Genomic DNA, 17,565 nt, shown 5'->3' with positions numbered 1-17,565 from the left:
TGCTATAATTAGGTTTATTTATGGATATTTTAAAAGGGGGGGGGTTGTGTTTTTATCCCTATCAGCAATCATACAATACATTATGGTCTTGGGTGGAAAGTAAACTAAAGACCAAATCATACTTTAGCTAAGCTTTAATTTAATATACAATTGTGCAAATGTAAACGCTGATATAGATCATTAAACAAGGAACATTTACTTCCATACTTTTTTAAGCAGATCTAGTCAATATCTTGTATATTGTCCTGGTCCCCGACAAACAATAACAAAGAAAGGAGTCTGCACTACCCTACAGCAATCACTACACTCTAAGGATCCTCAGAGGGATACAGTGAAGACATTAGCACAGTGTAGCTCAATTATTTGATACCTATTGGGGGTAATATTTTTTTTTGTTTAGCAAATGATCCTGAAGGTGCAAATGGTTTCCATATTTTATATCTTTATTTTGTTATTTATTGGTGGTGGTGGTGGTGGTGGGTGGGTGAGAATAACGGATCTGTTCTCAAATGCAAACTGTGATATCATATAAATTTGCATTGTACTAGACATGTTCAGAATGAAAATGGTTCTGGAAAAGAGGCTAAGCAGAGGAAGAGGAAAGCAAAAATAATAATTTGCAGTTCAACAAAAAGACCTTTGGCACCATCTTTTGCAATCAATTCTTAGAACAATCCTGCCACCCCCGGCTCTCGTCTTCTCATTTTTGCAAAATCTGACTAGTTCTGCTGACAAAGGAAATTGGAGCTGGAAAAGTTAGCAATAATCCAAGAGGAAGCAATAAATGCAGCAAATGATGCGATGATAAAGGCAAGAAACAAACTCACACATTAAGATAACTGTATAAGGAAAACAGAAGTAAGATTAACTTTTCACATACAGGCTAGAAACTATTTAAGTGATATTAGTGAAAGCTACTTTTCTTGTTCAAGGTAAGGAACAGTCTTAGACCAGTTATACCAACAAAGCATTTAACACTGTGTGAGTTTGCACTAGTATTTTGAAACATACATTACAGACTTCTATATTCTGGTACAAACCAAGAGGTCCAGCAGTAACACTACCCATGAAAGCTTTTTAAAAGTGTGCCTCTTGCTTTTTGTAAACTTCTGAATACAGCACACAGTGTTCAATACTTTGAACGGATTCTCTGGAAGGGCAGCATATGTATACAGAGCGATTGTCTAGTGAATGAGAGAAGTACAAAGTGGATCTTACACTTTGGTTTCATAGTCTTTCCAGGCCTTGTCAAAAGGCTTTTTCAGATCCTGTGGAGACAAAGAAAATATTTACTGCATCAAAACCATTTAGTCTTTTGCAATTTTTTAAAAATCAATGGCTTTACAGTAGAGTGATTAACAAGACCGCATTAACATACATACATACACACACCAAAGTTTATCTCCAAAGTGTAAAATCAGTCAAGTTACTTGCAACCACCATCAAATATCACCCTGAAATGTATTCGTTTTTTTTTTTTTTTTTATTGTATTTAACACTTATGCTGTGCAAATGTACCCTATAAACCTGTTTAAACTTCTAACTGGCAGTTAAATCTTGGAGTTAAAAGTGAACTATTTTTCATACTTGATAAACAACAGTACTACTGAAAACAGATCAACTTTATCTGATTATTACAAGGCATGCCATTAGTGATGTTAAGAAATTGACTTTGTGTTTCAAGCAAACAATGCTAACTGAAAGGAGGTGTATAATATGTAAAATAATTTAACCTAAGTGTATTAAGCAACTAAAATGTATTTCAGTCACAAAGGATGTACTGTTTTTTTATAAATGTCATTTATGACGTACTAAAACAAATGGTTTTAAAAAAAGCCTTATTTCATGAATTAATCTACACAGAACATAAATACAACTGGTTAAGGTACAACAACAAAATAAGAAAGCCGTTACATGGTTACAGAAGTTTAAATAATCAGTATGCCTACATAATATCAGAACAAAGCTTAATAATTCCTAACAGTTAGTAGAATATGAATGTTATATAAAATTCCTTACACAAATGTTTCATTAACAGCACTATTCTTGCAAACCACTAAAGCAATGTCCAAATTCAGATGCGAGTGCATTCAGGACAAACAGCCAAAATGATGTCATACAATAAATCCATATAATTGTGAAAATCAGTCATTTCATTGCAAAGCCATTCCCACAGTCCAATGTGTAAATGTGTGCATGTGGGGAGGGTGCTTGGGTGGAAAATTACATTTTCATCATCAAAGACCAGTCTCAGCCTTCCCCAACAACATACCAAAAGCACAGCCCTGAAACTGAAAACTACCAAATCATATCTTATAAACCCAGGCAGTTTATAAAACCAAATGTAAAACCACTCTGAAGAGCAGGACTAAGTGCATCTGAAGTGCAGAGATCTGGTGACGGGAAGGATCTTCAATGAGATTCACATGAATGCAGGAGTTCTGTACTGCAAAGTTTATTCATATCTAAACTTAGAGCCTTATTAAAATTAGGTTTGACAAGTTTTTACTACAACACTATGATTCTGGGTAACAAACTGGAAATAAAACAAAAAAACAAAAAAGCACCATAAAAAGGATGGGGTTTCAATGAATCAAGAAAAACTTAACTAAAGTTCTGCATGCGTTTAACTAGACATCAATTATAAAACACAAACAAAAAACACATAATATTGACTTCCCAAAGAAGCTTATCAGAGTATCAATTTAAAGAGTTGTGTTTTTGAATAAATGCAGTCAGTTAGAATGCAATAAAGTCATTAATTTTTTTTAAGAAATATTTCTCATGAATACATTTTTTCAGTATGGGTGGGATGGAATTATGACATTCTCTTTCTGCTACAATGATACTGTATACAGATTATTTTATTTAAAATTTGAATTACATAGGAGGACAAGAGAGATTATCATTTCTCAGTTTCTGAGGACATCTATAAAACCAAAGGCTGGGATTAAATCAAAACTTTGACCCACCTGCTAATAGAAAATTATAGAACTGTACTCAGTTGTGGCTTCTCTTTTAGTTAGATGCCACTTTCGTCTAATCAGAAATTTAAGTTTGCTATTAGCAGGTGGGTCAAAGTTTTGATTTAATCTGGCCCAAAGATTGCAGGGGCTTGACTGAATAAATTGGGCATCAGGCCCTACATGAAACACACAGCCAATCTGCTGGACACTGCTCAGTTCATGCATGCTCCGTTTTATGGTTGGTGTTGCTTCTACAGATGCCACGTTATAGGGTGATTGAAAAATAAATCTGGCTCCAAGTTTCTTTGACACAAAATAGCTTTAAATAGGGTGAAATAAATGCTTCAGGAAAAATCTAGTTTGAAACCCAGTGTCCCATCGCCACTGTCATCTGAAGACAAACAAAAGGACTCCCACCAGAAGTCAAACTGCTCTGGGCATCAATGTGAGCCAAGCCGTACGAGGACGAAACCAGAAAAATAACCTCCCTATTGGGGTTTGAAATGCACTTGCACTGTTAAAATGCAGTTTATCAGCACTTTGATCCAGCTGCTAGAATTAGAGAGTGCTCAAGCTCATCCAGCCATAGAATTTAGAGAGAGAGAGAGAGAGAGAGAGAGAGAGCAAGCGAGCAAGGGAGAGAGAGAGAGAAAACTGTGCAAGTGGTTACTAAAAATAAAACTGGGGCTGTTTAGCCATGACTCTATGCAGCACAAATTCCAGAAACAGTAACTTGCTCTATTACAGCTTAATAGGAATATCAACAGGGAGTTTTTTTGTCTTCCCCTTATATTACCATTCTCAATGCAAAACAAATGAGCTCTTTAATACGGCAGTCTGCTATACCTGGGCTTTTATGCACAGTCTATCTGATGCTCAGCTTAACCAGCAGCCAAGACAAAAATATTCATCATTATATATTATATATATATATATATATATATATATATATATATAAATAAAAAAGAGAGACAAAACTGGTATAAGATTATACTGCAAATACTGAAGTTATTTAATCATGTATTCTATATTCTTACATTAACATGTATTTAGGTAACGCATTCATGTATAGTTTATTATAGTTTATTTAGATTACCAAAAGCTTTCTTCTGCATACTGCTAGATAGTACCTTTTAAAACTGGGATGAAGCATGGTGTAATTTACCGTCTGAAATTAGGGGGCAGAGTAGTTCAATTAGAGTAATAATACGTATTGCTGATATACATCATTGATCTTCCTTTCTGTCGTCTAACCCTCCTAGCAGCAGGTTTTATTAGATCTTGAACAGGGAATTTTACAGATGCCCTTTCTGCACTCATTTCATTTTCAGTAATGTGCACCAAGCACAGTATTGCTTTTTGATACATGTTTCCCCAAGGACTGCTATATCTGGGTCCACAACCCCTGCTCTGCAGAGAACTCATGGAGATGACCTTGAGGAGAGAGTTTAGTGCAGTCTGTGTGGAGGGTTTTCTCCCCAAATCATTAAACCAGACTTTTTTAGAAAAAAAAAAAAAAAATCAACAGCAGCAACAGCACCAAGTAGAAATGCAATCCGAATCAGCAAGTAGCTCAGGGCAAACTCTCCCCTGGCACAGCAGCCCATATCTCCTCCTCCGTCCACCAGTCAGGAATATTTTTTAAATAAAAAGCCTGCCACCAAGTAAAAGGGTAAATCCTTAATGTCTCCGAGAGTCAGCGGTTTGATCCAGCTGCCTGTAAATGGGATTGACAATTTGCACTGCCAGAAAGGGTGGCTGCCCCTTTGGCACAATGCTCAAAAAAAAAAAAAAAAAAAAAAAAAAAAAAAAAGAACTCTCGCTGCAGTCACAATTTCTGCTCCGGCCTCATGCGACTATGGTTATTTGTGCTTTTATGTGCTCTGTTATTCTTTCCCAGCACACAGGAGCAGCTCCACTGCAAAGGCCAATTATGAGCAGTGCACAGGTCTGCTTCAATGTAAAGGTGAGGTGAATCATAGCTCTTAAACTGGAGGAGACATTAAAATTACATGTGTGTGTGTGTGTCTCACACAAACGCACGTTACATGCAAGAAATAAAGGCATGTTATATTGACTTACACCTGCCAACTAACTCTATGTATTTATAGTAAATAAATGACAGGATATGGCACATCATGAGAAAGACTACAGAGATGATGTGATGCCACTTGGCGGACTGTGGTCACACTGAATGACATCACTGTCTGCAATTAATACCCCGGACTGAAGCCCTCAGCATATATACAAGCTTAGATGCACACTGGCCTTCCTGTGCGTGGCATGGACTATAATAACGAGAGCAGTTAGTGAAGGCAAAAACAATTGTAAGGTCTTAGTGTAAACTGAGGTTGGCATGCACAAGTTCCCCTAGGACAAAGAGCCAGAGAAGGAATGTGAAAATGACATCAAGTGAATGCTTTTCTCAACTGTCTACTTTCAAAGTGCTGAAAGGTTTACTGGACTGAAACAATGAGGTAAAGGTGAAGAGTTAACAGACAGGTGTAGTGGATGTTGGAGTTTTGATTTGGGTTCAGAATAAAGGGAAACATTTATTCAGACATAGGAAGAGGACAAACTTGTTGGCATCCAGATACATTGTGTAGCTGCTGCACAGCATTGAAACCCTCCCTGTGAAAGCTTTCTTTCAGCATAAGCAGAATAAGGATTTTCAGAATATAAGTACAAGGGGATAACGATTAAAACAAAAATTAATAAAGGTTAAAAAGGGTGGCTTACGCTCCGCAATGAAGAATCTGTTTTGGGTTTTTAATTATATCTGATGAAAGGGGTAGCTTTGGCAATATATTGGTTGCACCAAGGAGGACTTCAATGCAATTAAAAAGGCCCAGCTTATGCTGTCTGGGGGCTAGGGGGCTTTGTCTTCATGATGCTAGTGCTTTAAGGATTGTGAACACTGACATTTCCTAGGTTTCATTTAATTTGAAACCACTTAGCCGAGCTCACTCTCATCCATCGAAATTGTGTAAGCATCCCCAGAGCCATGAATATTTGCAATCTGGCGGTCTGGAAGTGCCCGAGAGAACCCCTGGGCCTCCGCATAATCCGATTACTCCGAGCTGGTACAGGATAGTCAGATCCATGAGCCGGGCAAAAGGGAGTGCATAGCCGCTAGACCTGAACTTCATAAATACCTCCGCTGCGCCCTGCCACTGCCCAAAGTGTGGGGGGAAAATGTGCTTTTTAATAACTCCCTCGTTCATTACAAGACTCCCATCACCGAAGGCCAATTTGAAATCACTCGCATGACTTCTTTAATGTTCCTGAAATCCAATCGCCGGTGACGGCAGGACTGTGAGGGGGTGCATTAAAACAAAGCTCAGAGATGACTGAAGGCGAACGACAGCACACAGGATTATTAATGCGAAAAAAAAAGTACTTGGTTAACAAAGAAGGCTATCGCACAGGCGGATGAAACCGAACAACAGAAATGGGCACTGCTTGGTCTTCTGGTTTCACCGGCCCGGGGAGCCAGTCCCTTTTCAATCCCACTCTGATGGGGATTTCAACCAAAGCTATCTTAAGAGAAATTTTCATCTCGGTACGAATGCATGTATGGACTATGATTAAACTGATTAAACAAACTTAACAAGTTAAATGCTCTTTAAACTGTAATAGTTAAATGTGACAAATTACTTTTAAATGAAAAAAATTAAACAACAACAACAACAACAACAAACAACCACCTGTTACGAGTTTAGCTTCTAGGATTATTTCCTCAGTGTCAAACAACCAGCTACCCCATCTACAGTCTGTAAAGTATACACAGCGCCTAAATAAATCATGAATTCAGAGAAGCTGTGACTTGTTAATGAGTGATTGTTATGTCTGGGTTCTGTGAGAATGACCCTGCAGTGGAATGACACCAGTGTTTCAGTTACAATGGGCACATATGTGGACCACTTCACAGGAGATTAGGAACAAATATCAATAAATAATGCTACTTACGCCTTTTACACCTTTCAAGTCGCCTTTCAAAAGACTATCAAGTGGAAAGGTGATGATATTGTTCATATTCTGAAACTGAAATGAAGTAGAACATATTACTGGTTAGTAATATCTCTTTTTAACATTTCATTATAAACTTGTTCGGTTTTAACCCACCATTTTGGTACAGCTACAAAGCAATTAAAAAGAAATAATGAATAAATTCCTACAATAGAATCACACACTCAGGTTGCAGTTCTTACAATTAAGTTAACAAGAACACACTACATGTTGAACTCATGACGAAGAGTGAAGACCAATTGGGAACCGAATTCAACAACTTTGCCAAATTCAACAAGGGTGCAAATGACAAAAGAATCTCAGGATTCAAACACAAAAAAATAATTCCTGGGCAAATTCTCTTTACTGAGAATACTTACAATTACTCCTGAGGATTTATACATTACAATTCAGTATTGATAAAGGAAGTAATAATGCGTACAGGCAGTATGTATGATTATATAGGCTGGCGACCACCCAGTCTCTGAAGCCTCACCAAGTTTTTGAAGAGTGCGGTCAGCTCTTTCGTGAACACCGAGAACTTGAGGAAGGCTGATCCCAAATCTGGGTCATCTCGGTAGACACAGTTCTCGCCAAATTTTTCCAGAGCCTGGGTGTATTGCTCCTCGTTCTCCACGTGCGCTGAAAAAGAAAGAGGAAACATTTTAGAGTGCTGTTGCTCAGGTCACACATACTTGTACACAGCCTTAAGCACATTGTACTCAAATGTTCAGAAATGTGTTTATTTCCTTCTAGTTCTCCAAATAGGGTGGAACAGCAAACTGAAACTGAAAGCAAAAAACAAGTTACATTCCTAAATTGTTTCAAAAGTCCCCTCCACAATGAACACTTATTTAGCTAGAAAACACTGCTCCACAGAAATGACAGAAAACACAGATCCTGCAGTAAATCCATGTAGCAGGAGCCCCCTGCCATTCCATGCAAAAACTCTTGCTTTGGTGCAGATTTATCAAGTTTACTGAAATTATATTTTCAAAGACAACTGTTTAACATTATTATTATATTTCTTAGCAGATGCCCTTATCCAGGAGGCATTAGAATTGTTACAATAAATCACATTTTGAAAATTAACCATGTATACAACTGGAGCAAACTAGGTAAAGCACCTTGCTCAAGGGTACAACAGCTGTGTCCTCCACCTGGGATTGAACCCACGACCTTCCGCTCAGGAGTCCAGAGACCTGACCGCTACACACACTGCTGCCCACATGTTGTATTGGCACTCAATTGTAAGTCCAGAAATAAATTATGTTTTGTTTCACATTGAATGGGCGGACTGCTACAAAAAACAAAAAAACAAAACACAGATTCTCTTTAAAGGCTACAGTTCGTCTATCAAGAGGTGGCAAGGTTTCCCCCAAATCAGCCTTGAAGTAAGGTTTCAGAAGAGCATCATTACTGCACAGCAAGCATCAATTCCCAGAGAAGCAGGCAAGAACTTCAGAGCCGATACAAGATACCGTCCATTACTGCGGCCTCAGGCTTCACACCATGCAAGAAAGACAGAAGAGGAGTAGAAGCCAAGAAGGCACAGCCATCACAAAATGGCACGTACATTTCAGAACGTGGTTTTTGGTTTTAGTTTTTGAAATTTGACAGTCAATTTCCTCTTGGTTTGAATTTCAAATTTTATAATGGGGTGGTGGTGCAGACCTCGTTGAATTTTTAAACCCACGTTTCCAGGCAACTAATGAAGAATCATGTCTATCCCAATAGTGGGCTGCAAGATCTCACAAGAACCTGGTTTACATAGAGCTAAATAGTGAGTGGTGGTAATTATGCTTGTGGGCACACCAATCATTTGCCCTCAAAACAAGAATGGAAGAAACAATCCAACATATTTATATTTATATTGCAATAGAAACTCATATCTGAGCCAGCATGGTGGTTTGAAGTGTCTAAAGATGCCCCACGTGGGTGGATTTTTGTGATACTGGGAGCTGAATGGTTTGCTCTGACAATGCAAAGGCCTCTACCACAAACGGAAGTGACTTTTTCTCCTGCCTTCTCCATAGTTTTGAGCTTTATAATAAAGCAGGCAGTGCACTCATTGAAAATATGGAGCTCTTGGGAAACAATGTATTCTTCCCATTGCCTTCATAGGTCCCAGGTGGCTTGTGATAGTTGTAAATTTAGTTGACGAATCCCTGTTTGTAACCCATTGTTTGGCATATAGCAGCAGCAGGAACTAAAGGGAATAAGCTAGGAGTTTATTTGCAGTAAAGGTCAACTGCACAACTTAGGGAAGGTGTAGGACCTATATTAATCGTGAATCTAAAACTACAATATGGAAAGCATATTAAATTAAGAGAATTGTTTGTGAAATGTGTCATGAAACCTTAAGAGGGAAGATAAATGGTTTTCCTGGCTTCCAAAAGCTCCCCTTTAGCCTCTCCGAACCTGACATTTCTGCCACCCAGTGAATCTTTCTTTGGAGTCTGGCAGGCTGTCCCTTCAAGATAGATGGAAAAAACCCCACTTCCTCACAAGAACGCAAACTGTTCCCTTTAATCTTTATTTAGCAAAAATAATTCCATCTAAATTTGGTAAATAAATGAAAGACTTGTTAAGCAATATGCTGAAGTGAAATAGAATAATAGTGGTTTTCCTTTGCAAGCCACATTTCAGAGACGGTGAGTGGAATAAAACCAATTTGGATTATCTCCAGCACCTTGAACCACCGTGTCAGAATATGGCCAGGCAAACCACATCACCTAAGGAAAGAGCACAGACCTGCAATTTCTGCAGACCACAGCTGTTCTTTTCATTGTGTTTTACTTGACAGAGGGATACAAATATTCCAAACTTAAACTAACCCCCTACAAAAAACAAGGTGTTTTAGTCCAACTGCTCTTGAGTATTTAAAAATATTTAAAAAATAGAGCTCATCTTTTGTGTGAAATTACAGTGAACGGAAGTTTAACCTCTATTGCTTTAAATCTAAATGACCATGTTTACAATTATTTGAAGTTAATATACAAACGACTAAATAAATTGTGAAATGTTTATATTTTCTTTAAAGACATGGTCAGACTTGAAAAACCTTAAACTTGCTTAATAATCCAGGATTATTGCAGGTCTGAGAAACACTGGTGGCAGATGAATAAAAGTCACAAATAACATTTTCTCCCCAACAATACTGACTGTCACTGTGCCAACACCGTCTCTATGGCAAAACTGAGTAAGGCAGCACAGGGTTAAAGATCCCAAGCTCATTTATCAACATGAGAAAATGCTTTGAAAGCAATTCTTAGTGGATTTTCGATGAAAAGCAACCCCTATCTGGAATAGCTGTTACATAAGACCCTTTTCATTTTCTTTTGTGTGTAAGAAGGATGAACATTTATCAAAGCTTCACACTTAAATCATTCATGATCAATTTGTGAGATAGGAATTCTCAGCAGAGAGAATTCCAAACCAGGGATGTACTTTATCACAGCTTAACATTTGCATTTTGTCAATACAGTGAAACATTTAGGCCTAGTTTACTCTAAAAAGACCATATTCTGACATGAAATGTAAATATTAATTGTTATCCATGAATACAAACAGAGCAGTTTTTTTTTTTTAAATGACTGAACAAAGTTGAAATTGCTTTTTCAACCAAAGACACTTGTGTGAAACCCTCCAAACACTAAACTACAGATCACTTGTTCCAGTACAAGGATGAGAAAACCATGTCTGGTGTAATTGTTTTGTGCATCATTAAATGGAATCTAAATTGAATTATAATTAAAAAGCTTTGTTACATCAAAAAAAACAAAAAAAATTGAGGACACTGTAGTTTCAACCAAAATATTCCTTAGTGTTTGGAGGGTTTTATTTTTATTTAATTGCCTGCACAGTATTTGACAATACTGGCTGAAATGTATTTTGTTACATTTTAACTTGAACATGTTACATGTTTCAATAAATAAATGTGTTTATTTCTGTAATAACTATTACGGATTAATTAAAAACAAAATATCTCATTAAATTAGTTCACAAAACAGCCCTAACCATGACATACAGTGTCACCACTGAAGAGCCCAGGTGGACATACATCCTTCTGTAGGACAACCCAAAAATCCCAACTGATAAGATTACACATCAAAAGTCAGTATTGTTTGTCATCATTGCAGCCTAAACAACTGAATGTTGTCCGACAATCGATAGCCCACTGATAAGGAGAGGACGCTGTGTGTTAATCCTGATCATTGTTGAGAGAGTGGAGTCTGGTAGGGTCATTAAAGGGACCCTGAGGAATAATAGAACAATCTCCTGGTGAGTGGCTTAAAACAAGGCCAAAAACACACAGCACTGTGTAATTACACAGTAAACTGCAGGTGAAGAACACACAAATTAAAATGTCCTGTTCGGTCCTTTGTGAAGACGCTGAAGTGACACACGTGGATTAAGATGCCACATAATGAAATTTGGTTCATTAATACTGCATCAATCCCCTCTGCTTTTCTCATTGAAATAGTTTTTTTCTAACCACTTGGGAGCGGCCTTGTAATTTAAACCTAACCGCGTCAATATGCCCGCCACAAAACCTAAAGCAACACCAGGTCCTGATAAATCATTAGCACAAATTAAGAGAGAATACACTAAATGAGGAAAAAAAAAAAAAAACAGAAGTGGGAAAACACCTGGTAATGTAGCCCTGTTAATACCACAACACTGCCTTATGGAAATCTGATTGAATAGAATGGTACCGTGCCTTAAAGTGGGAGGTAAAGAGAGGAGAACGAACCACAATCTTGTATAAAGGCTTTGTTAAAAAGACTGGGAGGACCCTTAAAAGTTATTCCACGCAGAGAGAGTCCTGGCTCAGCAGCACAGCGGGCTATAGCTAAGCCTGCCGAAATCTTCAGAAAGCGTCTGAATGAAGCTCTGGTCTAACGACGGCAAAACTTTGGGCAGATATTTTTTTCTCAGACCCCCCACGCTGGGCAGAGCTTCAAAAGGCACACAGTGGAATAAATACATTTCTATTACATCCATATCTTGGCCCCCCTCCCTTTGTCAGCCTACTCTTCGTTTTCTGACACCACTCACATGTAAAACGGTTGGAGAACAGTTGCAGATCGAAAACTACCAGAATTCAATGTTTACATGGCCCACAGAGTATGGAGCGGACAGTCTATATTGTATACATTTAAAAAACACACAAAGAAACAACAAGTAGGCTAAATCATCAATAGACCCATACAGGTGATGCAGGGTAAGATATTTATATAACACTGCATCGCCTGTATGGGTCTGTTAATGATTTGTTTATTGTTTTTCATACTGACAGATGACTAACTGTCCTTGAACTGGACTGTTACTGGGTCACAAAACAACCAGAATGGAGTGCGATACATCTACCTTGCTTGATTTTGATTTGGAAAGTAGGTCTGTTCCCTAAAAGAGGGGGTCTGGCTAAAGAATATTTAGAGGTTCCCAGTGCCTCGCCCCCTTAACCTAGACTGTCCAGAAGAGCCAAAATCTCCCACCAAAATGCATTTCTTTATTTTCTTAAAGAGGCTTCTAATAACCCACCCCTGACGTTGTAAAAATCACTTTAGTTCATAGACAGGTTATTTTCTGCTGATGCTTTTAAATGCAACGGAAGTGATTTGTGGAAGCAAAAAATAGTGACACTGTGGTTTCGAAGGGGTATTTTAGTCAGTCTGAGATTCTACCCCTGAAAATCCACAAGACTACCATCCAAGTGGCCAGTTTCAACATAAGCTCAGTAAAGGAGACTTGCACCAAATGGGAATTTAGCCATGGGAATCAATGGAAGCCGTCACGTTTTACTTCCCCTACAATAAATACTCATAAGGAATGGCTTTCATTTTCTTGGCATTTTTTTTTTTACAGCGTTGGGCCTGCAGCAAATGGCATTTTTCTACCCGTCAGGAATCTGTAGTACAAGGTTTATGGTAGTATGAGGGTTTGAGCATAGGAAGAGAAAAAAAAAAAAAAAAAAAGTACTTTGGAGAAGTGTGGTTCACTACAGCTCAGAAATAGATATTTATTTTTATTAGACTTTTAAAAATTGCAAAACCAAGCTTGAACGTCATTTGGCATAGTACAGCATTTCATCCTTTGCTACAGATTCAGTAAAGCGATACTGTGGATGCCATTCAGGTTCAAGTGTACACGAGTGAGACTATTTGTGTTCCAGGGTAATTTTTTCGCAATTGACACTAACTGTAAGCAGGCCTCTTATAAATGTACTCCAAGAACTAGGTCGTTCATACATTAATTACAGTGCGCCAAGAGGCACAAGGTTTTCAACAGATAATGTGTCCTGATAAACAAGACGTGAAATGAAAGCCAAGTCATAAGTTGAGCTTTGAAAGACAGAAGGTAAAGGGCATTGTATAACCAACAAATAAAAGGTAAAAGGACCCATATTTATTGTAAACATGGAACAGGTTGTTTATGTTGTTTACTGTTGGTTGAAGAAGTGATCTTGGAGGGGACACACCTTTTTGTTTTTGTTTCTTTTGAGGTACATAAGAGAGGAGGTCACATGTAATAAAAGTCTTTGGCTGAAACATTAACCCTGTTTTTTCCACTATAAAATGTGTGGGAGTATTTATTTGAACAGTAGTTGGGAACTTGAAACTTTTTCCATGCCTGTGGCACTCTGGGTTTACTGCATTAGAGCAGAGACAAGGCAAGAGGAACCAGTACTGCAAACAGGAGATTAAATCAGATTGAAAAATACACCAATTTGCCTGCTCCTGACTTTATTATTTGAACAGAAACACCGTTATGCAAAATGTATATATAAAGAATAAACAAACAAAAATGTAAAAAGCAAGCACGCTGTACCCTGTCACAAGCGCCTAATCAGACTGAGCTTTTCATAGTGGGCTGCAGTAATGGAATGAGGCCCCAGGGCATCATGGGAGCCTGGCAGTGGTGCAGAGAGGGGCAGCAATATGGAGTTGGAACAGGTGGGTGGTGCTCCACACAGATACAATAGTCCCCAGCATACACAACTAGACCAGCTGACTTTCAGTCCCAATTTGATTATGATAAATAAAGCTATTTCACACATGTGAAGAAATCTGAACACATCTGGGTTTTTGTTTTTAAATAAAACTGTCAAGTTGTTAATGTAACTTCAAAACAACGATGACATCATAAACCAAGCACCAGATAGCTGATATAGGAAGTTCTGTACATGGGGAACAAGATGGATAGATAAGAACACGTTAAGAATAATTCAAACACTTTCACCATCATTATTTAACAGCCGTTTCTTAATTTTAATACAATAAAAATGGGACCGGAAATCAAACTGGGAAGTTTCATATGGCGGGGACTATTGTATCCCTCACCAGCTGTATTGTGCCTGTGGAGAACTGGACTCGAAGAACAATGCCATACACAGTACTGAATGTGTCACTATAATATAACTGGCACATTCCCCTATTATATACTCAAGGAAAAGAGGGAAGTTATTCACAGGCCTCAAACTAAAATATTCACACAGCCAATTACAGAAAGTCAGCCAGACTTCCATTACTTGTAAAATCATAACACAAAGAATTAGAGAAACATCTAAATGGAAACTGTATGCTTGGAGACAATTAATATGGATTTATAGGAGGTAGATAGTGTCTTAGCAACTCACTAGACTCACACCAGGCCTAAATTGCAAACATTTTCAGCAGCGAGGAATAATCCAAAGGACTTGGCAAATGATATTTAATCTGGGCAATACAAATATCAACCACAAATATACAATGGGAGATATAGTACTAGAGGAAGCAATGAAAGCAATTACTTCAATGCTTCAATTGCATTCTGGAACACCAAGATCAACATCATTGATCACCAAGTTCAATTCTGGTCAGCGCACTGCAAGGACGATACTGCTGCTCTTTCACGGTGAAGTCCACACAGAGGACTTCCACTATTAAAAAAAAAAAACTTTAACTGTAAAAAAAAATTAAATAATAATTACGCGGCTCACTATGTGCTGTAATACTTGCGAGCAAAACCCCTGAGGGCAACGAGTTCCAATGTGCTGTACGAAAAAAAAGTATAGATTTTCTTTATGGCCCTGAAGGAAGTATCTGCAGTTATATCGGAATCATAAGGAAACAGCACTGCAGGAAATAATATTGTGGATTGGATCCCCACGCAAAAGCATATTGCTGTCAGAGCGGTGCATATCCAAGATCTATTTAAATCAGACTGCATCTAATAGTGTTACAATGCCAAGCAGTCTCCTTTGCCAGATTGCACTACACTAGCTCACTGCTTTAACACTTTAGTGGTTTTCCGACTGCAGTGCTACTGTCCATAATTAAAGACAGAAAATGAATTTCATTACTAAACACCCCAGGTGGAGCTTCTTCACTGGCTTTGAAAATTAGTAGTCAGCAGAGGAAGAGCACTGGCTATAAAATTCTTTAGTGTCCGCTGTGCATCACAGTCGGCCGAGTTAACGAGCGTAGAATAACAGCCCATATTCATAAAGCGTTTCATGTTGTGTCAGATTTAGCACCTATGATTAAATAAATCATAAGACCCCATGGCACAAACTACAGTTAGGTCCATAAATATTTGGATAGTGACACAATTGTCATCATTTTGGCTCTGTACACCACCACAATGGATTTGAAAGGAAACAGTCAATATGTGCTTTAAGCGTAGACTTTGTAACTTTGAGGGTAGTTACATTCAAATTGGGTGAACGCTGTAGGAATTACACCCATTTTTATATGTGGTCCCCTGAATTTTAGGGGCTCAAAAGTAATTGGACAAACTAACATAATCATGAATTAAATTGTGAGTTTCAATACTTGGTTGCAAATCCTTTGCAGTCAATGACTGCCTGAAGTCTGGAACGTATAGACATCACCAGATGCTGGGTTTCTTCCCTGATGCTCTGCCAGGCCTGCACTGCAGCTGTCTTTAGTTCCTGCTTGTTCTTGGGGCGTTTTGCTTCAGTTTTGCCTTCAGCAAGTGAAATGCTGCACAATTGGATTCAGGTCAGGTGATTGACTTGGCCATTGCAGAACAGTCCACTTCTTTGCCTTAAAAAAAGTCTTGGGTTCTTTCGCAGTATGCTTCGGGTCATTGTCCATCTGCACTGTGAAGCGCCGTCCAATGAGTTTTGAAGCATTTGGCTGAATCTGAGCAGATAATACAGCCCTAAACACTTCATAATTCATCCTGCTGTTTTGTCAGCAGTCACATCATTAATAAATACAAGGGAACCAATTTCCTTGTCAGCCATACATGCCCATGCCATAACATGCTTCACAGATGAGGTGGTCTGCTTCAGATCATGAGCAGTTCCTTCCCTTCTCCATACTCTTCTCTTCCCATCATTCTGGTACAAGTTGATCTTTGTCTCGTCTGTCCATAGGATGCTGTTCCAGAACTGTATAGGGTTCTGTAGATGTTTTTTGTCAAACTCTAAATCTGGTCTTCCTGTTTCCTGTTTCCATCTTGTGCTAAACCCTCTGTATTTACTCTGGTGAAGTCTTCTCTTGATTGTTGACTTTGACACAGATACGCCTGCCTCCTTGAGGAAGAATGTACCAAATAGATGTTTTGACCACACCTAATGTTTTTGCGATCTCTCCGATTGGTTTGTTTTGATTTCCTAGAAAAAACTGAAGGCAAAACGCCCCAAGAACAAGCAGGATTTGCAACCAAGTATTGAAACTCACAATTTAATTCATGATTATGGTAGTTTGTCCAATTACTTTTGAGCCCCTAAAATTGGGGGGGCACATATAAAAATGGGTGTAATTCCTACACCGTTCACACAATCTGGATGTAACTGCCCTCAAATTAAAGATGGAAGTCTACACTTAAAGCACATATTGATTGTTTCCTTTCAAATCCATTGTGGTGGCGTACAGAGCCAAAATGATGACAATTGTGTCCTTGTCCAAATATTTATGGACCTAACTGTAAACCAAACAAAGTAAACCTTGATCAAGAGACCTTAAGACTCTTCATCTGTCAATAAAGTAAAGGTGTGGATATAAATGGGCAAAATAAGAAAGCTTGATTTATAACGTTTGAGTTAAATGTGTGAAACGGAATACAGGTGACAATCAGCCCATGAGGTAAAAAAAGAAAAAAGTTAATAAATAAAATGATTGTACAAAAAACTATTCTGAGGAGATCATTCTTGATTGGGGAATACAAATCTTCAGACCTCAATCCAATGGAAAATCTGTCAAATGACCTGTAGGAGCTGGAGAAATTAGCATGGAGGAGTGGCCGAATATGCCCCAAGTTGTTTAACCGATTTAAAAAGGTTACACAGATGTGCATTTTCCACATTATGAAATCCAAAGGAGGATTCAAAAAGTGTACATTCCTGGAGCACGAACACATTTGGACATTAAGCATTTAGAAAAATATGTAAGAATTTTCATAAAATTCCTCACTTTTTGGGATAAAAAATCCAGTGTCCACCAGCATTTTCTAGTTCAATCCACTTTTAGCTACACTTCACCAAGGGTGTGAACACATGTGCAGGCTACTGTATATTTAGCAGAAACACTCAAATACTCATAAATTGCAGCTCAGTGCAACGGAGGAGTTTTAAGCA

General features: G+C 38.2%; 1 protein-coding gene across 1 annotated transcript in view; it reads right to left on the bottom strand.

Annotated features, from left to right (window-relative positions):
* asap2a (ArfGAP with SH3 domain, ankyrin repeat and PH domain 2a) overlaps positions 1-17,565 on the bottom strand; it is an 85,308-nt gene that overhangs the window by 27,279 nt on the left and 40,464 nt on the right. Inside the window, exons 3-5 of the mRNA XM_066716252.1 lie at positions 7,471-7,616; positions 6,936-7,010; positions 1,219-1,268 (exon numbers count right to left, since the gene is read on the bottom strand). Of these exons, the coding sequence (XP_066572349.1) occupies positions 1,219-1,268; positions 6,936-7,010; positions 7,471-7,616 (271 nt within the window). The remainder of the gene's footprint in view (positions 1-1,218; positions 1,269-6,935; positions 7,011-7,470; positions 7,617-17,565) is intronic.

The sequence above is a fragment of the Amia ocellicauda genome, chromosome 1, assembly GCF_036373705.1.
Source record: "Amia ocellicauda isolate fAmiCal2 chromosome 1, fAmiCal2.hap1, whole genome shotgun sequence".
NCBI lineage: Eukaryota > Metazoa > Chordata > Actinopteri > Amiiformes > Amiidae > Amia > Amia ocellicauda.
The sequence above is the reverse complement of the archived record's forward strand: the minus strand, read 5'-3'. Positions and strand labels throughout refer to the sequence as shown.